This window comes from Ogataea parapolymorpha, chromosome V (assembly GCF_000187245.1).
Source record: "Ogataea parapolymorpha DL-1 chromosome V, whole genome shotgun sequence".
NCBI lineage: Eukaryota > Fungi > Ascomycota > Pichiomycetes > Pichiales > Pichiaceae > Ogataea > Ogataea parapolymorpha.
The window spans coordinates 286136-306821 of record NC_027862.1 but is presented as its reverse complement, the minus strand read 5'-3'; the positions used below and the strand labels follow the sequence as shown (position 1 = coordinate 306821).

General features: G+C 50.6%; 10 protein-coding genes across 10 annotated transcripts; 8 read left to right on the top strand and 2 right to left on the bottom strand.

The window, feature by feature from the left end:
- Positions 1-5: 5 nt before the first annotated feature.
- Positions 6-1148, top strand: HPODL_03951 (Sporulation-specific protein SPO7; the record flags this gene model as incomplete). Its single annotated transcript, XM_014078730.1, has 1 exon — positions 6-1148. One exon carries the CDS (start codon positions 6-8, stop codon positions 1146-1148), a length of 1143 nt encoding a protein of 380 aa, XP_013934205.1.
- An 89-nt stretch (positions 1149-1237) lies between these two features.
- On the top strand, positions 1238-2329 carry HPODL_03950 (uncharacterized protein; the record flags this gene model as incomplete). Its single annotated transcript, XM_014078729.1, has 1 exon — positions 1238-2329. The coding sequence occupies one exon, from the start codon at positions 1238-1240 to the stop codon at positions 2327-2329; it is 1092 nt and encodes a 363-aa protein (XP_013934204.1).
- Positions 2330-2459: 130 nt separating this feature from the next.
- On the top strand, positions 2460-3164 carry HPODL_03949 (mRNA 3'-end-processing protein YTH1; the record flags this gene model as incomplete). Its single annotated transcript, XM_014078728.1, has 1 exon — positions 2460-3164. The coding sequence occupies one exon, from the start codon at positions 2460-2462 to the stop codon at positions 3162-3164; it is 705 nt and encodes a 234-aa protein (XP_013934203.1).
- A 26-nt stretch (positions 3165-3190) lies between these two features.
- Positions 3191-5908, bottom strand: HPODL_03948 (Conserved oligomeric Golgi complex subunit 4; the record flags this gene model as incomplete). Its single annotated transcript, XM_014078727.1, has 1 exon — positions 3191-5908. The coding sequence occupies one exon, from the start codon at positions 5906-5908 to the stop codon at positions 3191-3193; it is 2718 nt and encodes a 905-aa protein (XP_013934202.1).
- Positions 5909-6120: 212 nt separating this feature from the next.
- Positions 6121-7173, top strand: HPODL_05242 (uncharacterized protein; the record flags this gene model as incomplete). The annotated part of the gene is made up of 1 exon (XM_014078726.1): positions 6121-7173. The coding sequence occupies one exon, from the start codon at positions 6121-6123 to the stop codon at positions 7171-7173; it is 1053 nt and encodes a 350-aa protein (XP_013934201.1).
- Positions 7174-7264: 91 nt separating this feature from the next.
- On the top strand, positions 7265-7822 carry HPODL_05241 (uncharacterized protein; the record flags this gene model as incomplete). The annotated part of the gene is made up of 1 exon (XM_014078725.1): positions 7265-7822. One exon carries the CDS (start codon positions 7265-7267, stop codon positions 7820-7822), a length of 558 nt encoding a protein of 185 aa, XP_013934200.1.
- A 37-nt stretch (positions 7823-7859) lies between these two features.
- On the bottom strand, positions 7860-8960 carry HPODL_03946 (Ribosome-interacting GTPase 1; the record flags this gene model as incomplete). The annotated part of the gene is made up of 1 exon (XM_014078724.1): positions 7860-8960. One exon carries the CDS (start codon positions 8958-8960, stop codon positions 7860-7862), a length of 1101 nt encoding a protein of 366 aa, XP_013934199.1.
- Positions 8961-9281: 321 nt separating this feature from the next.
- On the top strand, positions 9282-12302 carry HPODL_03945 (Eukaryotic translation initiation factor 5B; the record flags this gene model as incomplete). Its single annotated transcript, XM_014078723.1, has 1 exon — positions 9282-12302. The coding sequence occupies one exon, from the start codon at positions 9282-9284 to the stop codon at positions 12300-12302; it is 3021 nt and encodes a 1006-aa protein (XP_013934198.1).
- A 142-nt stretch (positions 12303-12444) lies between these two features.
- On the top strand, positions 12445-17340 carry HPODL_03944 (DNA-directed RNA polymerase I subunit RPA190; the record flags this gene model as incomplete). Its single annotated transcript, XM_014078722.1, has 1 exon — positions 12445-17340. One exon carries the CDS (start codon positions 12445-12447, stop codon positions 17338-17340), a length of 4896 nt encoding a protein of 1631 aa, XP_013934197.1.
- Positions 17341-17792: 452 nt separating this feature from the next.
- Positions 17793-20666, top strand: HPODL_03943 (uncharacterized protein; the record flags this gene model as incomplete). The annotated part of the gene is made up of 1 exon (XM_014078721.1): positions 17793-20666. The coding sequence occupies one exon, from the start codon at positions 17793-17795 to the stop codon at positions 20664-20666; it is 2874 nt and encodes a 957-aa protein (XP_013934196.1).
- Positions 20667-20686: the final 20 nt, after the last annotated feature.

Here is a 20686-nt window from a genome sequence, read left to right as displayed (position 1 = left end):
TTTCCATGTCCAACAAAAAGTGCCAGGACCCGCCCGCGGCGGAATTACCATCCGATATGGAGCCCGTCGCGTCGCCGCCGAGCTCGCCGACAATTTCGCCGTCGCTGTTGCCGCGAATCAACGAGAAGGAGGACGACATCGCCTGCTCGTCGGACTCTGACGTGTGGTCGCTCGGATCAGACAGGGACATCAATGCTCCCGAGCTTTTCACGATTTCCTCAGATTCGTACTTCTCGCAGCACAGAGAATCATTTGGCGAGCTGCGGGGACGCGCGTTGGATACGCCGCTCTCGACAAAGAAAAGTCGACGTGCCAGCGACCTCTCGCTGAAGTCCAACAACGATTACAGTAACTACACAGAGAGCGAGAACGAGCACACGAAGACGCCGAGCCGGCCTAGCCGCCGTCGAAGCAGCACGCCGCAGAACAAGCGTTCGGGGTCGTCGCGGTCGCGCACCAGAGACGGTGCTCCCGAATCTGGCTCAGGATCTGAAATTTCCCAAACGGCTAAAATATTTAAAAACCTGCTCATACTGGAGGAGTCGCTGCGGCAGCAGAACGTGGAGCAGAAGCTTTTGCGACGGAAGTACTTTTCTTTTTTCATCAGCATGATCGTGGTGCTGTTTTTGAGCGGTTACCGGCTGCTCTCGACGGTCGACTCCAGCTACATCCGGTTTGCTACGCAAATTGTATTCATTATCGACGTTGTGACACTGCTGTTGTTCTATCTAAGCGGAGAGTACCATCGGACAATTGTGCGACCACGCAAGTTTGTGGTGATCACTAACAAGGGCCTGCGACAGCTCAACATCAGACTGGTGAAGGTGCGAGTCGGGATGTACGATGCTCTGCTGGTGGTGCTCAAGTCGTGCTTTCTGATCCCGATTCGCGCGCTGAAAATGCAGACGGTGTACCTCTCGAAAGTGGTGCGAGTGAGCTCGGTCGCAAAGTTCCGCAACTGGCTTGTGGAGCTCGAGATCAAGCTTGCGACCTCGAACGGCGGCGTCACCGATGTGAAGGTTGTCTTGAATCCGCGCGTTTTCAGCACCGACATCCGCGAGCAGTGGGAATTGTACAGAAACGAGTTCTGGAACAAGGAGACGATGCGCCGTCGCAAGATTATGGTGCGAGAGCGCAAAGATCGATAGATGTAGAGCGACCTAAACTTTTCTCATTTATCGTGCCTAGTTAATTTTTTTAGCTGAAAAATAAAATTATCATCTAACCCATACCCATCATGCCTCGGCCTCCAAATAGTTGGGTGTGGCAGCATTACAGACACATCTCGAACGAAAACGGGTTTTCCAACGTTCAATGCATGCACTGTGACAAGACGTTCCGGTACTCCAGCAGGAACGGGCCCACGAATCTGGCCCGGCATATAAACAAAACCCATCGTCTGGGACAGCCCGAATCGGCCATCACTCGCCGGCCTTTTGGGGCTGCGCCTAACGATCTCGTCAAGAACGCCGACGCACAGAGGTCCCGCATGGCGCAACAGCAACCGTCGCCGTCGCAGACCAAGGACTCCAGCACAGAGTCCGCTGCTTCGGGTGCTGCCGACAGAACAGGCTCGCTGGACATCGGTCTCACAACGCCAACCGACCTAGGACCTGCCGGGTATGCAGCGCCAAATTCGATGCTTCAGGGGAACGGGATCATGGTCAACAACGGCGGAGGCTCGGCCGGCGGGGGCTCCACCTCGTCTGCGTCCTCTAACGGACACGCAGGTTCTCTCTCAGGACACGACTACTCTGACTCGATTTCGAGGTCGATCGCCATACAGACACCGCTGTACCGTCTGGACATGCAGGGTAATGGGTCGACCCAGAGGTCGGTGCAAAAACAGGCCGATCAGCTCGAGGCTCTACTGTACAGCGCCCAGCAGATGGTGCAGCAAATCGCGGCCCACCAGCCCCAACTGTACCAGGTTCAGCACGTGATGCAAACAGTCGTTCAGACACAGCAGGTTCTGTACCAGCAGATGAGACAGCAGGCCCGCACGGCTGTGCGAATCGAGCAGAGACTGGCCAGATCGTTAAACGAGAACAGGGGCACAGGGCTGGAACAGGCGTACGACCTGATTCCTTTCGCGAACGGAGTCGACCCGGCAAACGACGAGGCAGGTCTGCCGCTGCTGGTGAACATCTACGCGCTATTTAACTGCACCAACGCCGCCCTCGACCAGTACCTGGTCAACTACGAGCTGTTGGGCAGCCAGGGCTCGGAAGCTGGCAGGCTCAGCAGACAGGAGAAGATTGTGCGACTGGGCAAATTCATAGGGTGCACGATGGTGGACAAGTATTGGGAGATTTTCAGACGACATTGACTGGAGCAGGAGTTCTGTGCGAGTGTATATTGGATACGGTGTATAGTACGGTTATAAAGTTTGCGTTTTGCACGACCCTGGTTAAATGGCGAAAATGAAATAAATATATATATTTTATTTCTAATCATTAATGGCGTCGTCTCAGAACCCGTCAATGCCCCTGGCGCCGCCAATAATGCCGCCGCTGGGGATGATGCCTGCGTTGGGGATGTTTAACGTGGGGTCTGACAAGGCAACTTTCAAGTTTGAGCCCTATTTGCGCAGACAGTACGGTTTTGGCCTCAACCCAGACAGACCGATCTGCGAATTTTGGCTGCAGTCGGGAAAGTGTCCCAACGGCAACGACTGCGAAAATAAGCACCCTTCCAAGATATTTAACAACAAGATCGTGTGCAAGTACTGGCTGCGGGGACTGTGCAAGATGGGCGACGATTGCGACTTTTTGCACGAATATAACCTCCAACGTATGCCCGAGTGCGCGTACTACTCGCAGAACGGAGTGTGCACACAGTCGCCGGAGTGCATTTACCTCCACGTTGACCCGCAATCGAAGATCGCTGAATGTTACAACTACTCGAACCTGGGATACTGTCCAGACGGGCCCAAATGCCAGAGAAGACATGTTCGCAAAGTCATGTGTCCGCTGTATCTTACCGGATTTTGTCCCAAGGGCCCTGAGTGCGAGCTGAGCCATCCAAAGTTCAACCCAGCCATGATTCAAGGCCGCTTCAAGATACGAACAGACGAACAGATCATTGCGGGACGGAAGGCCAAGCTCGAACAGCAACAACGCGAGGCGGAAAAGACGGACAATCACGACGGATTGCAAATATAGAGCATATAGCATTGTACAATATTACATTATTTTCTATCTATTCTTAAATTTCTTGCCCTGCTGCGCTCTGCGGGAGTCAGGGCCCATTCGAGATCGTTAAGTTCCTCCACCTCGTCGTCGTCGTCCAGCCCCAGCATCATGACTATCTGGGTGATCCGGATGAAATTGTCCCGTAGACTGTAGTCGTACTTCGTGACCTCGCTGATAATGGTTGACACGTCTTTTTCCAGCTTTGCTGCTCCCAATTCGTTGCATTTTCTCTCCATGGACCAAATTTTATTTTCCATTGCCGACGCCAAATTCTGCACCACCAGTTGTAGCAAGACTTGGAAGTTCGCTCTGGTGAATATGGTGAGATACGGAATGATCAACGAGTTCCATTCCCTGATGAAGTTGACCATGACCTCCGAAGTTGAGCTCAGAGCCAGAATATCGGAGGAGATCAGATAGTCGGTCTCTTTCAGCACATCGTTGACCATTCTGCTCAGCTTGAACCGGAAATTCTGGTTGAAAATTGTCTTTATGTTCTCTTTGAGCACAACGTCTGATTTTTCGATGAAGGATGTGCTCAACGTCGTCACCACCGATTTCAGCCTGTCTCTAACTGACGGATTATCTTCGGTCCCCTCGCGGTTGTTAAGATCCACACGAAGCTGTATATCCGTGTTAGGGTCCCTTTCCATGGATGCGCGGACTTGACTAAACTCCTGATCGTCCACGATCAAGAGATTGTCGTTTTCGAGCTTCGTCACCAAATTCTTAGACAATTTGTCCAAATACTGTTGGAAAACGCTGATCGAGTTAAGCACAATGACAAATTGTTGCAACTTGTCTGACGTCTCTGTCTCAACACCGCTCAAGTTCATGGCTGCGTTCAATGCGGAAGTAGCACTTTTCATGAACAGGTTTCCAGAATTAATGTCCTTCCCTCCGATTGGCGGAGTGCCGCTTCTGGGAGTCATGAGATTCGAAGAGCCTCCCTTTTGGTTGATAGGCAGACTTGTCCGGCTATTGGCATGCAAAGACTGGATAGCTTGAGGCGTGAGCAAGACTGAGTTTGCTCTAGGCTGCGAATCGGTAAGTTTCTTCTTCATGATATTAAGGAAGTCGTTCTCGAGAATTCTCCTCGTGTTGGACATCATGTTTTTGATCGTGAAAAATTCTCCAGTGGTGATAGTCTGCAACATGATCAGGTTCAACGAGATGGTGATATCTTCGACCATCGATGTTACTGGCGGGTCCTCTGGAGTTAGGGAGAGTAGTGACTGATTGGTGGATGCGTTGGCCTTTGTGACTAATGCTAGGTATCTCACACAGAGCTGGAGCTGTGGAGTAATGTCGGGGAGGTTTTCTAGAAGAAACGCCTTTTCTATAGTTCTTCTGATGGCAAACGTGCAGAGCTGGTCAAAGCTTCTGGTGATTTTTTTGTGAATTTTTTCCATGAACGTACTCAACAGCAAAGGCTGCGGATAAACAGCGTCCGCGTGGTTAGCTGTGTCGCTGGCGTCGTTCCAGGAGACGACAAAAAACTTGCAGTACATTGCCCAATGATTCAGCATTGCAGAAAGCTCGTCGATCAGACTTGAAACCTCAGCAAGAGAAATGACCACATTGTCGTCCTGTAATTCCTCGTCTGTCTGAATATTCCTCAGAATCGACCCGACAAGAATCGGATACCCGTAGTTAGTGATATCGCTGATCGCTCTATCCAGGTTTTTTGCATCCCAGAAGGTGTCAAAAATCAGGCCGCTCTGAAGATCACATTCCGTCTGTATTGCGCTCAGAACTTTCGGGAGCACATTTTTCCCGTAGTATTTGGTGATGATGCGCGAATGCTGGTGAACAATATCGGCAATGGTTTGGTACAGCTGGAACAATACCTGCGCATAGAAGCTCGAATGCACGTCCTTTCCTTGCACGCTTCTCAAATTGGTCCTTGATTGGTCGCTTATAATATTGCAAATAAATCTCGAGTAGCAGCTGAGCCCGACGTCGCTCTTGCCGATGAGGGGGAACAGTTGAAAGAAATAGGTGAGCCTCTGCACATCCCTCTTGGCAGCAGCCTCGTTAAACTCGCTCAGAAATATATTGTTCAGCTCTGAAATCCAAGAATCAAGCAGGACGCTCGGCATCTCAGGCAGGTCGCTAGTGGGGACAATAAATTCGACAAACTCGTCGTTAATCAGACCAGGAGGGAGGTTACGGACGGCGTTGATCGATGAGGCCGCTACGAGCCAGTCCTGCTGTTTGATTGCTGCGTCCGCTTTTTGAACCTCGTACTTCAATGTTCTGACATTTTCCACGTAATCCTTGGTAGCCTTGATTTTTGATTTTTCCGAGTCGAGCAGTCTCACTCTCTCGGTGATTTTCGAGCTCAGCGCCGACGCGTTCTCCATAATTTTCTTGAGCGATCGAGAATGGCTTAGCGTGGTCGACAGCTCCACTCTGCTGATCTCCAACGCGCGAATCGACGAGCCGTGGGCCACATACCGTTTGTTTGTGAATCTGTGAAGAATGTAGTCTAGTTGCTGCTGTTTCGAGTCAATCTGCCCTAGTAGTCTCACTAGCTGGTGCAGAGACGTTGCCTGCTGTAACGACTTCTCCAGTTTCAGCAACTCCAGCTGTATTTCTTCTTTAGAGGGTACCGATGCGGCTGTTATGTCCTGGCCGTTGGACACCTTCTGGACGGACGAAGAGGCTGTTCCGGCTTTCGTGTCCGAATATGCCGTGGTCTGTGTGCTCATTGTGCAAGTAGAAGCCCGTGTGGCGTCCCGCTGTGTTCCCAAATGGGGCTAGAGATGAAGATTTCCACGTGGAAGATTTTTTTGAACAAAAAAACAAAATTATCTTTTTAATCGTGTCGGAAAACGTGCAACCATATTGCCTTGCAAGGGGGTAAAGAGACAATCAGCGCTCACTGATGCACTATATAAACACAGATGGCCCATGAAGCAAAATGATCACCACTGCCAATTCTACTGCTAGAGTCAAAATACTTGCTCTCATTTTCTTGATAGCTGTGCTAATCATGGTTTATCCCCGCTCTACACAGGCAGGCTGGACAATTAGAATTCAGAGCTGGAATCTGAGATACGACTCCATGCCAAACGATATCACCGTCGACGAGACAATTGCGGCTCTAAACAAGACCGTTCCTATTGACACACAGACTAAGTATTACTCCGATGACACGGAGCAACCATGGTCGACACGCAGGATCGGCATCAAAAATGAGGTCCTGTTCAACGAAGTGGATCTGTTTACCGTCAATGAGGGCCTCCATAGACAAGTTGAAGACTTAAAGGAGCTCCTGGACATGCCGTATATCGGTGTGGGCAGGGACGACGGAGCGCAGGCGGGCGAATACCAGGCGATTTTCTACAACCCAGAGTCTATTAAGCTGCTTTCAAACGACACATTCTGGCTGAGCGATGAGCCATTTGAGCCCTCGAAGTATCCTGGCGCCGGCTCCTACCGCTCTTGCACCGTTGGCTATTTTCAGACCAACAAAGGAGGTACCAAATTTGTGGTGATCAATGCGCATCTTGACGACCAGTCGGACGACCAGAGACGGCTGGGTGCAGCGCTGATCAAGTACAGAGCGGCATACGAGCAGGAAACGAAAAAGGCCCCGGTGTTCCTGGTCGGAGACTTCAATTCCCAGGTCAGCGGAGAAACCAACGGAGCGTACAAGATCACTACGGGGAGGTTGGAGTTTCCTATAGACAGGCTGAATTCGACATTCGTCTCCAAATACAACCATTCGGGTTCCGGCTTTGAGTTCCTGGATTTGATCGAGGCAACTCCTGTCGAGAACAGGCTTGGAAATCTCGCTACTTTCACCGGTTTTAAGAATGACGTCGACTCCTTTAGCAGGATCGACTTCCAGTTCGGCAGCAACACGAGCAACTGGGAGGCTATCAGATACAAGGTTGGCGAAAATTGGTACGACGACTCGTATTATCTCTCGGACCACAGACCTGTTATCAGTGACATTTTTTTGAAGTAAGTGAAAATATGACAAATTATTTATATCGAATAAAAAGTCGGGCGCGGTAGCAATTAATTATGTATAACTAGCAGAACATTTCTCTCCACTAATGTTTTCCAGACTTCTACTCAGACCAAGCCCAATTACGACCAATTTCGTTTCCAAGGCCGTCCCTAGGACCAGGTTCATTTCTAACCAGTTGGCCAGACCAATGGCCAGGCCGCTGGCGCCCAAACTGGGTGTTTCGCTAGGCGTGCTCGGTATCTCGAGCTACTGGCTTTATCACAACCAAATCAAGAACGAGGTGGCATTTGGCGACCAAAAACGGCTCCAGCTCGAAAGTACCGCTCAGGACATCGCCCAGAAACCTCAATATGACAAATCTCTTGGAGGGAAGCTGGACTACCAGGAGCTGTCCATCGGATCGATGTGTGGCCTAGTCTGCGGCATGGTGGTGGGCAAATTGAGCTCTATTTTCGTGTTTTTATCCCTTAGTTTCTACCTCGGCGTCCAGTTCCTTAATTCAAGGGGAATCGTTACTATTCCTTGGACTCGCTACATTAAAATGGGCTCCCATTTAATTGACGTCAGACAGATGATTTTCGAAAAACCAAGTTTCAACATCACCTTCATCCTCACATTTCTGCTAGCGGCCTACTATATTTAAAACAGCAACTCCCTTTTATACATAGATTCCTGAATGATCATTTCTTCAAAATCGTAATGACGTCCTCGTCCTCCAGCACGTGGCTCAGTCCCACGTACTGCGGCTGGTGCTTCACGCTCGTGCCAAAAACAAGAGCCGACCGGAAATCGTCGACCAGAGACTTGTGAATCTTATTACAGAAATCCTCTACCGTGCATTTGCCGGCCCGAAGCACCACCGGATCGTTAAAGTCTGGCAGCTTACCCTTTGGTTTGGTGTAGACCCGCACAAGCTTGAGTCTGTCCCACATCATTTCTAGCAGCTCGTCCAAATTCCAGCCGCTCCCCGAAGAGATAGGAACGGCGTTGGGGATTCGGTAAAGCAGGTCCAACTCTTCGATGGAGAACGAGTCGATTTTGTTCAGCACGTAGATAGCCGGGATGTATCTTCTATTCTTGGCCTCGATGACGTCAATTAAGTCGTCGACGGTGGCATCGCAACGGAACTGGACGTCGCACGAGTTCATTCTGTACTCCTGCAACACTGCCTTGATCTCGTCGTGGTCGATCTTAGTCAATGGCACGGTGCTTGTGATATTGATTCCTCCCTTCTCTTTCTTCTTGAGCAAAATGTCTGGCGGTGACTGGTTCAAACGTATACCAAAACCTTCCAGCTCGCTCTCTATAATTTTTTTATGCTGCAAAGGCTTGTTCACGTCCAGCACAATGAAGATGAGGTCACAAGACCGCGCCACCGCAATAACCTGTTTACCTCTACCACGGCCGTCCTTGGCGCCTTCGATGATACCAGGAAGATCCAGCATCTGGATCTTGGCTCCCTTATATCTAATAACACCTGGGACCGTGGTAAGCGTGGTAAATTCGTATGCTGCTGCCTCTGAGTGTGTTCCTGTGAGTTTCGATAGTAAAGTACTTTTACCGACGGATGGGAATCCAATGAATCCTATGGTTTCTCCTGTTTTCTTGACGTCGAACCCTGGTCCTCCTCCGCCTCCGCCAGAGTTGGCATCCTTCAGTAGCTCGTTCTTTAGCTTGGCGAGCTTGGCCTTCAGCATACCCAAATGCTTCTCGGTGGCCTTATTCTTCTGCGTTCTGGCCATCTCCTCCTCGATGGCCTTGATTTTCTCGACGGTAGTCATGATGAACAAAGATGATGGATATAATAATTTTTTTCTACTAAATATTGGCGACGCGACGGTGTGGTCTGTGGTGTCTCCTGAAAATTTTTTAGCCCTTCTGTAAAATTAAAGTGTCATTCTAAACCAAACGCTTGTGATACAGGACCTTATCCCCCTGTATTGTACTATAACTGACTCACCACCTGCAGTTTACTGTATAAATTTTGCAGAGGCAAACGGATGAGCATACATCTTTACAAAATTGCGCCTCTCGTATGTTCGGACAGATCTGATCTAGTCAAATACATTCATTAAACAGATACAACAAACAACACCATCAAAATGGCGAAGAAGGGAAAGAAGAGTCAAAAAGCAGGAGACTACTTGGACGAAGAGCTCGAGGCAGAAATGCCCCAAGCCGAAGAATTAGGTTCTGCTCCATCCCCGGCCGAGACCGCGGAACCTAGCAGGGAGGCAACTCCAGCGGCAGCAGAGGACTTTGCTGACGATTTCCTATCCAACTTGAAGCGTGCCAAGAACAAGAAACAGGCAAAGGCCAAGCAGGAGGAAGAAGAAAAAGCCCAGGCTCCACAGCAGAAGGGCCCTATTATCAAGAGTAAGAAGGAGAAAGAGAGAGAAAAAAAGGAGAAGGAGAAATTGAGAAAGAAACAGCTTGCCGAGAGAAAGAAGGCCCAGGCTCCAAAGGATGATTCCAAGGAGACTACTCCAACACCTGGCTCTGAAGCTTCAGAGCCAGCCAAAGAGGAAGCTGCCTCGAAGGAAGAGGAAAACAAGGCTGCTGCTGCCAACAAGGGAGCCAAAAAGGCTAAAAAGATGGCTGCTGGTATTGCAGCACTGAAGAAGCAGATGGAGCTCAGAAAACAGGCCGAAGAGGAGCAGAGACGCTTGGAGGAGGAAGAGAGACTGAGAGAAGAGGAAGAGCAGAAACGTCTTGAGGAGGAGGAGAAGGCCAAGGAAGAAGCCAAGCGATTGAAGAAAGAAAAGGAAAAAGCCAAGAGGGAGCAGCTCAAAAAAGAGGGCAAGTACCTGACCAAGAAGCAGAAACAGGAGAAACAGATGCAGGAGAGAAGAAGGCAACAGCTGCTCCAGGCCAGCAATATCATTGTTCCGGGCGTTATGAACCAATCCGCCGAGCCAGCCAAGCCAAAGAAGGTTGTGTATGGCTCCAAGAAGAAGCCTTCGAAGAAACAACAGGAGGAGGAAGAGGCTGCCAAGGCTGTTGAAGCCAAGCAGGTCTCTAAGACTGCCGAAAAGAAGGATGCCGAAAATGGTGAGGAGGAAGAAGAATTGGTTGACGACTGGGAGAAAATGGCCCTTGATGACGACGAGGACGTTGCTGCCGACTGGGAGGCTGCTTTGGATGACGAAGAAGAGAACGAGGATGACGAAGAGCAACAGGATGACGAGACAGAGAAAGAGTCATCGCAAGAGCCTCAAGCACAGAAAGAGCAAACAGGCATTTCAGAGACGGCTGTGGAGGCTGGCAAACAGGGCTCTTCTGCTCCAGAGAAGAACGGCAAGATCAACAATGATTCAAATCTGCGTTCTCCTATCTGCTGTATTCTGGGTCACGTCGATACCGGTAAAACCAAGCTTTTGGACAAGATTAGACAGACCAACGTTCAGGGAGGCGAGGCCGGTGGTATTACGCAACAGATCGGTGCCACATACTTCCCTGTGGAGGCCATCAAGCAGAAAACTGCGGTCATGGCTCCATACGAGAAGATGGTATACGAGGTTCCAGGTTTGCTGATCATCGATACCCCAGGTCACGAGTCGTTCACAAACTTGAGATCGAGAGGTTCTTCTCTGTGTAATATTGCCATTCTGGTGATTGACATCATGCATGGTTTGGAACAGCAGACTTTGGAGTCCATCAGGCTTCTGAGAGACAGAAAAGCTCCGTTTGTGGTGGCACTGAACAAGATCGACAGACTTTACGACTGGAAGGCTATTCCTAACAACTCTTTCCGTGACTCGTTTGCCAAGCAGACCAGAGCCGTGCAGCAGGAATTTGAGACCAGATACACGGCCATTAAGGTTGCGCTGGCCGAACAGGGACTGAACTCGGAGCTCTACTTCCAGAACAACAACCTGTCCAGATACGTTTCGATTGTGCCTACTTCTGCTGTTAGCGGCGAAGGTGTTCCTGACTTGCTGTGGTTGCTTCTGGAGCTGACTCAGAAGAGAATGAGCAAACAGCTCAAGTATCTCACGCATGTGGAGGCTACCATTCTTGAAGTGAAGGTTGTCGAAGGACTCGGAACCACCATCGATGTGGTGCTTTCGAACGGTATCTTGAGAGAAGGAGACCGAATTGTTCTCTGCGGTATGAACGGTCCGATTGTCACGAATATCAGAGCTCTGCTCACGCCTCCTCCGGCCAGAGAGCTGCGTATAAAGTCCGAGTATGTGCATCACAAAGAGGTGAAGGCCGCTTTGGGTGTGAAGATTGCCGCCAACGACCTGGAAAAAGCGGTTGCTGGTTCCAGGCTGCTTGTTGTGGGCGAGGACGACGACGAGGACGAGCTCATGGATGAAGTGATGGACGATTTGACGGGACTGCTCGATTCTGTCGACTCCTCCGGAAGAGGTGTCACAGTCCAGGCCTCGACGCTTGGTTCGTTGGAAGCCCTGCTGGACTTCCTCAAAGACATGAAGATCCCGGTGATGTCTATCGGTCTGGGTCCTGTTTATAAAAGAGATGTGATGAAAGCCGCTGCCATGTTGGACAAGGCCAAGGAATATGCGGTCATGCTTTGTTTCGACGTCAAAATCGACAAAGAGGCTGAACAATACGCCAACGAGCAGGGTGTCACCATCTTCAACGCCGATATCATTTACCATCTGTTCGACTCGTTCACCGCCTACCAACAGAAATTGCTGGAGGAGAGAAGAAAGGAGAACCAGCAGTATGCTATACACCCATGTGTTCTGAAAACTTTGCAGATCATCAACAAGAGAAACCCAATGATCATTGGTGTGGACGTTGTGGAAGGTATGGTGCAAATTGGAACTCCTATCTGTGTGGTGAAACCAGATCCTGCTACTGGCAGAAACGCTCCGCTACCACTCGGAAAAGTTGTTTCTTTGGAGGTCAACCACCAGTCAAGAGACTCTGTGAGAAAGGGCCAGACCAATGCCGGTGTGGCGATGAGATTGGAGGCTCCTTCGGGACAACAGCCTACCTGGGGAAGACATGTTGACGAAAAAGATCCTCTGTACTCTTTGATCACGAGAAAGTCGATCGACACTCTGAAAGACCCAGCATTCAGAGACTCGGTGCCTAGAGAAGACTGGCTGTTGATCAAGAAATTGAAGAATACCTTGGATATCCAGTGAACTACTAGTCCTGCTACGAAGTCTCTGCTGCGTTTATAATACATATTACCCGGATTGAAAATTTTTAGGTGATAAAAAAATTTCAGATATTTTTTGTATTTTTTTTTAATTATTGATTCAGGATTCCAAAAGGCAGATCATCATGAACATTGCCAAGCCAGTTGGGTCCCAGATAGAGTCGGTCGACTTTGGGGTGCTCACTACCTCCGATGTTCGCAAACTATCTGCCAAACAGATCACCAATCCCACGGTGTTTGACAATCTAGGACACCCAGTGCCCGGGGGTCTGTACGATCTGAGTCTTGGAGCCTTTCTCAAGAACCTGTGTGCCACCTGTGGGCTGGACGATAAGTACTGTCCGGGCCACCAGGGTCACATAGAGCTGCCGATTCCTGTCTACAACCCTCTGTTTTTCAACCAAATGTACATATTTCTGAGGTCTTCCTGTCTATACTGCCACCATTTTAGACTCAGAGCCACGGAGGTGCACAAGTACGAATGTAAACTGCGACTGATCCAATACGGGCTGTTGCTAGAGGCTCTGGAGCTGGACAACATGCGCTCGGATGCCGAATTGAATGAGGATGAGGCTATTGAAGACGATGGTCCAGTAGCCGTCAACAGCAAGTCCGACAAAGAGCTGATGGACAAGAGACAAGAGTTTGTCGAAATAAGCATTGCGAAGGCGCTCTCTGAGGGCCGCACCACGGAGAGGGGCGTCATGACGGCTACGGTTGCAGAAGAGAGAAAAGCTTTGATTCACGATTTCTACAAGCATATATTGAGCAGGCCGAGATGCGACAACTGTGGAATGTACTCGCCACAATTCAGAAAAGACGGGTTTTCGAAAATCTTCGAGCTGGGTCTTAAGGACAAGCAGCTGACCAACAATAGAATCAAGGGGGTCAAGAGACAGGATATGTTGAAGAACGGGTCTAAAGACAAGCAGCCGGACACAGATCCTTACTCTCAGCCAAGGGAGGGCTCCAAATATGTTTTGTCCACGGAGGTCCGCAACATTCTGAGAAAAGTGTTTAAGACGGAGCAGAAAGTGATGGACCTGCTGTTCCACTCTCGGCCGTTGAGCAGGTCGCCTGTTTCCGCCGACATGTTCTTCATCCACGCTCTTGTGGTGCCACCAACGCGCTTCCGTCTTCCCTCTAAGCTTGGCGACGAGGTTCACGAGAACTCCCAAAACGAACTGCTGTCGAAAATTCTCACCACCTCTCTGATGATCAGAGACCTAAACGAGCAGTTTTCGGTCCTGAGCAAGGAAATCAGCACAGAGGACCGCAAGATCATTTTCAACCGGCTGATGAATGCATTTGTCACGCTGCAGAACGACGTCAACGGATTTATCGACTCCACCAAGAACCAGAACCAAAATAGCAACACCGCGCACCCGGGAATCAAGCAGGCGCTCGAGAAGAAGGAAGGATTGTTCAGAAAGCACATGATGGGAAAACGTGTGAACTACGCGGCGCGGTCGGTCATTTCTCCAGACCCGATGATCGAGACCAACGAGATCGGCGTTCCGCCCGTTTTCGCCAAGAAACTCACGTATCCCGAGCCAGTTACCGTCCACAACGTGGCCGAGCTCAGACAGGCCGTCATTAACGGGCCAGACAGATGGCCTGGAGCACTGCAAGTGCAAAATGAAGACGGCAGCCTCGTGTCTCTGGTGGGCATGAGTTTGGAGCAGAGAACGGCCATTGCCAAACAGCTGCTCACCCCGTCCAACGGCTCGGACGTGGTTAACAAAAAAGTGTACAGACACATCAGAAATAACGACGTGGTGATCATGAATAGACAGCCAACACTGCACAAGGCGTCGATGATGGGCCACAAGGTCAGAGTGCTGCCGGGTGAGAAGACGCTGCGGCTGCATTATGCCAATACCGGAGCCTACAATGCCGACTTTGACGGAGACGAGATGAACATGCACTTCCCGCAGAACGAGAATGCGCGTGCCGAGGCTTTCAACCTCGCCAACACCGACTCGCAGTACCTGACGCCGACCGCAGGTTCGCCCGTGAGAGGACTGATCCAGGACCACATTTCTGCAGGTGTCTGGCTTACCAGCAAGGACACCTTCTTCACCAGAGACAAGTACCAGCAGCTGGTGTACGGGTGTATACGGCCCGAGGACGGGCACTCGACCAGTTTGCGGCTTGTGACCGTTGCGCCTGCCGTGATAAAGCCGCAGCCGCTGTGGACGGGCAAGCAGGTGATCACCACGATTTTGCTCAACATCAAGCCGCAGGAGTTGCCGGGTATCAATCTCAGGTCCAAAAATAAGATCAAGAACGAGTACTGGGGCGACGGATCTCGCGAAAACGAGGTGCTGTTCCAGAACGGCGAGCTTCTGTGCGGAATCCTGGACAAGTCGCAGTACGGTGCGTCTCAGTACGGATTCATTCACTCGCTGCATGAGGTTTACGGCCCGACGGTGGCAGGAAAGGCGCTATCTGTGCTGGGACGACTGTTCACGAACTACAACATGATGATGGGGCTGACGTGTGGTATGGACGATCTGAAGCTGACTGAGGACGGAAACAAGTGGAGAAGCAGTCTGTTGGAGGAGAGTTCTGACATTGGTCGTATTGCCGCTGCCGAGGTGACGAATCTCGACCGTGAGGTCAGGGTGGACGACCCGGAGTTTTTGAGACGGATGGAGGAGATTCTGCGCGACGACGGCAAGTTGGCTATTCTGGACGCGGTCGCACAGTCCAAGGTCAACGCGATCACGTCGAAGGTGGTGTCGCAGTGTGTGCCGGCAGGAACGATGAAGAAGTTCCCTGCGAACGCCATGCAAACGATGGCTCTGTCGGGAGCCAAGGGTTCGAACGTGAACGTGTCGCAAATCATGTGTCTTTTGGGCCAACAGGCTTTAGAGGGCCGCAGAGTGCCGGTGATGGTGTCGGGCAAGACGCTGCCATGCTTCAAGCCGTTCGAGACCGATGTGCGAGCTGGCGGTTACATCAAGAACCGGTTTTATTCAGGAATCCGTCCGCAGGAGTACTATTTCCACTGTATGGCCGGCAGAGAGGGTCTGATCGACACTGCTGTCAAGACGGCCAACTCTGGCTATTTGCAGCGTTGTCTGACCAAACAGCTGGAAGGAGTGCACGTTTCGTACGACAACACGATCAGAAACGCCGACGGCACGCTGATCCAGTTCCTATACGGCGGTGACTCGATCGATGTCACCAAGGAGTCATACATGCACCAGTTCAAGTTCTTCCTTGAGAACTACAACTCGCTGTTGCAAAAATACAGTCCATCATCGATCGACAACTTAGACACCGAGACAGCGGTGTCATACAACAAAAAGTTCCGCAAGCAGCTCAAAAAACAGGCTGCACTGCCGCACTACGCACAGAGCCTCAAGTACGACCCGACGGTCTCGGTGTACAACCCAAGCAAGTATCTGGGCTCTGTTTCGGACAAATTCGAGGACGAGCTCGATAAATTCATTGAGGAGAACCAGCACCTGTTTGTTTCGGGTAAAGACGCCAAGACTAGAGGCGGACTGACGCAGAAGAAGTTCAAGGCGCTGATGCAGCTCAAGTACATGCGGTCGCTCGTGAACCCGGGCGAGGCCGTGGGCATTGTTGCATCGCAGTCGATCGGCGAGCCGTCGACGCAAATGACGCTCAACACGTTCCACTTTGCGGGCCACGGCGCAGCGAACGTGACGCTCGGTATTCCGCGTTTGCGAGAGATCGTGATGACGGCGTCGGCGTCGATCAAGACGCCGCAGATGACGCTGCCGATCCTCGACGACGTCGACGACGCCGCTGCCGACGCGTTCTGCAAGTCGATCACTAAAATCAGGTTCTCCGAGTTCATCAGCGACGTGTCTGTGGTGGAGACGACAGGCAGCACGGGTGCACAGGCAGCACGCTCGTACGAGATCAACATGCGCTTCTTCGACTGCTCCGACTACGAACAGGAGTACGACGTCACCAAGGAGGAGCTGGAGCACGTGATCAAGACGAAATTCATCCAGGCGCTCGAGACGGCCATCATCAAGGAGGTGAAGAAGCAGAAAAAGGCCACGAGCGAGTCGCTGCCGGCCGTTGGCAAGGCCGTGGCACGCTCACAGACAGAGCTCGGCGCACAGACGACGGCCGTTGTCGACGAGGATGCCGACGACGAAAAGCTCAAGAGCAACACGAAGCAGGCCGTCTCGTACGACGGTCCCGACGACGAGGAAGTGGAGACCATGCGTCGCGCAGAGAAGTCCGACGACGAGTCGCTGCTCGACGACAGCTCGTCGGGGTCCGAGTCCGAGTCCGACGACGAAGACGACAAAATGGACGTCGACGCGGCCAAGTCCAACCTCGTGAAGGAAAATATGTCCAAGGCTGCTCGCGAGAGACAGCAAGAGGTGATCATCAACCACAACTTTGTGAGCCAGTTTAATTACGATGACGAGCACGGCTCGTGGTGCGATTTCAAGCTCGAGCTGAGCGCCGACACGCAGAAATTGCTCATGGTGAACATTATCGAGGCCGTTTGCAAGGCTGTGGTGGTGCGCGAGGTGAGCGGCATCGGAAGATGTCTGCATCCAGAAAACGAGCAGGGCAAGCGTATTCTGGTCACCGAGGGTGTCAATTTCGGCGCCATGTGGGAGCACGACGCGTTTATCAACGTCAACGACATCCGTTCCAACGACATTGCTGCCGTGCTACGCACATACGGTGTCGAGGCCGCCAGAAACACCATTGTCAATGAGGTCAACAACGTGTTTGGACGGTATGCCATCTCTGTCTCGTCCAGACACCTCGACCTGATCGCCGACTACATGACGAGAGAGGGCACGTATCTTGCGTTCAATAGACAGGGCATCGACTCGTCCACATCGTCGTTTACTAAGATGTCGTACGAGACGACGTGTCAGTTCCTGACCAAGGCGGTCCTGGACAACGACCGCGAGGAGCTGCAGTCGCCTTCTGCGCGGATTGTCATCGGAAAGCTCAACAACGTCGGAACCGGCAGCTTCGACGTGATGGCTAAAATGCCAGTTGCATGAAAATTCTGCCACACACAATTCTGTGTAGAAAAATAATTAGACAAATTTTTGAATAAACAAACATTATTTTAATATTCATGGTCGGCTCCACCACCCAGTCCAATGGGTTTAGTTTTGGCAGCACGTCAAAACCAAACATCTTTGGGAACTCTCAGAGCACGGGGCAGACTACGAGCAACGCGCTTTTTGGGGGGCAGCAGACCCAGCAAACGCAGCAAAATCAGCAAAACCAGCCGTCCTCGAGCCCATATGGAGTCAACATCGCGTCGGCGTCCGCACAAGAATCTGAGATGCCGCGGGCGTTGACTTCACGCGTTTCCCACACAGACACGCAGCTGAAACGGAGGAGGTCTGCCTCCTCGATAGCGTCGTACGACACCAAGGAGCACGCCTCGTCTCTGTCTTTTCTGGGCCGTCTCTCAAAACCGTTTTCGAGCACTCTCAAGTACCCAATGGAGACGGTGACGGGTATTTTCACGTCCGACAAGGCGCACGAGACCAAAAGACCCAGAATAGACCCTGTTCCGTTCTCAGAGGACTCTGTTTCGCTGCCAAAGTCCGATTTCAGAAAGCTGGTAATTCGAAATCCTAAAGGAACGCACAAAAACTACTACGAGATTAACCCAGACGAGGTGCTTCTTGGCAAGGAAGTATCAAGGCCAAACGGTTTCATGCGTGTTGTGTCCAATTTCAAACCTTCATTCCTTAGACAGGAAGACAAGCTGCTGAAATCGCCTGTACCAGCCGAGCAGGACGCCAGCTCTTCAAACATCCCCGAAGGCTACTGGTGCTCGCCTTCAATTGAGGAGCTCTCAAAAATGACACAGCAGGACCTGATGCATGTGCAGAACTTCACCGCTGGATGCAGAGGATTCGGCCAGGTCTCGTTCTCCTATCCTGTCGACTTGTCGGCATTCCACAGCAGACTGGATCAGCTTTTAGGCGTACACATTGTTTTCAGACCAAGAATAGTGCAAGTTTATCCTGACGGAACAGACAAGCCTTCACCCGGAAATGGAATGAATGTGCCTGCCGTGATAAGTCTGGAGAAATGCTATCCTTTTGATAAGGCGACCAAGACGCGAATTACTGATCCTTCTGCTCCCGAAGTTTCTGCGCATATAAATCGACTGAAAAGTACTCCGGGAATGGCGTTCGTCAACTACGATCCAATTACAGGAACGTACACTTTCAAGGTCGACCATTTCAGTATTTGGGGACTTGTTGACGAGGACGAAGACGATCCGCAGCTTGTGCAGCGATTCAAAATACAATTAGAGAGCGAGAACCAGCGCGAGAAACGCAAACAGACGGAGAAAAAAGAGGCATTCAGACGCATATCCTCGTACACTGGCGACCTGGAGGCTGTTCCTGGCGGATGGACCGCAGAGCCGGAAGACGCAAACATGGAGGACAGCATAGACCTCAGCCAGGAAGACTACATTCAAGTGGACGTGCCGGAGCCAGACAATGACGTCAGCGACATGGAAGACGAGGTTCTTCCTGAGGACCCAGTTTTCGAAGATCTGGTGCATGTGCGCGCATACGAGCCAGAGTTAGAAGAAATCGATATGACGGTTCTCAAGAGGGAGGCCAAGTTCGAGACTAGCGATAACTGGAGCCAACAGTTGGAGCTGGCGTCCGGGTTTGAGTCTGTCTTCAGCAACGAATATGATTATTCGAAGAAAATGGACGTGTCTGCCAAAAGTGTGAACGAACTGTTTTTCAATAGGGACTCGCACAAACGCAAGAGAGTGGAGATGAAGCCAGTACGCTCTGAGGATTTGCGGACGTTGAAAAGTGTTCTGGCGGCCGAAATGCGCCAGATGAAAGTCACAGCAAGAGAAAACTCATATCCTTTGATCAAGCCTGATGAAGACGTTTCGCTACAGTCCATTCTCAACATTTACAGGAACTCAAGCGAGTTCAAATTTTGGGACCTGATTGCGCGACTGTTCGATGACAAATACTGCGAGTCATTCCTTGGACAGGCTGAATTGGATGCGTACGCAGGCAAACCACAGCTGAGAAAAACATTCATCGATCTGCAACGCCGCGAATTGTTAATTGACTGGCTGCACGATCACAGCTTGCCAGAAATTAGCAAGCTGCTGGAAGCCTCCAAATCAGATGCTCTTGAAAGAACATATTTGCACATTTGTTCCGGCGATATACTGAAAGCAGTAATGACAGCAATGGAATCCTCAAACAACCACCTGTCTGTTCTTCTGACACTAATAGACTCAAACGATCCATCCGTTAGAAGACTATCAAAAGCACAGCTAAAAGAATGGGAATCCACCTCTACACTCCAGTATATTCCTGCTCCAGTGCTGAAAGTTTACAAGCTTTTGGCAGGATACACACTATCTAATGACATTGTGCCGCATTTGAAAGGGCTTTCGTGGCCGACTGTTCTTTTGATGCAACTGAAATACGGGGACACAAACCGCAGCATCAGCGAACTGATTAACGAGGTGATTGACCACGAGTCAAAGCTATGGGTTGCCCCAAGTGCGCAAGACAAGTATTATCTCGCATTCAAGCTTATGAAGTCTCCCTCTACCGTTCTTCTCCACTACGACAACGAGACGCAGTTCCTGCTATTTAAAAAGCTGAACAGCATTTTGAATTTGTCAAATATTGACAACGTGATTCTCCAATTGAGCCAGAAACTTGCCTCACAGGAATACTACGAAGAGGCCTTATTTGTCTTGGAACATTTGAGTGATGATGCGCTCTCCGAGTCCGAGATCTCGAGTCTGATCAAACTAAATATTGACTCATTTAGATTTTTGGATAATGACATGAGACTCGATACTCTGCACGAGACTTACAGACTTCCGAAGTCTATTCTTCACCAGGCCAGGTCCAGGAGATTTGAAAAGGATGGGGATTCCGTAAGGGCTGTGTGGGCGCTGGTGGAGGCAGGATCGCTGGACGAGGCGCACAAACTGACCTTGAGTGACGTTGCACCGGAATTTGTCATTGCCAATGCCAACCTCGACGAACTGGAGAAACTGCTTCTCAAATTCAAAACTTTGTCTGACTGGGTGATTGGTGCTCAGATATACTACGAATATATCCAGCTCAAGAAGAACAGTGACGAGAACGCTATCAAGACTCACACCAAAAAGCTTCTCAACGGATTAGTTCTTCTACGCGAATCTAATCCAAAGGCCAGAATCGCAAAGACTCTGATGTACAGAGAGGTGATTCGTCTCATATTTGACTTGTCGCTCGACTATAACGAGCAGCAGCTACTGAGTCTGGATCTTCCGTCCAGCGAGATGAACTACTTGAAAAGCAGACTTCCTGCTAAATAGATAACGATAGATGCAATTAA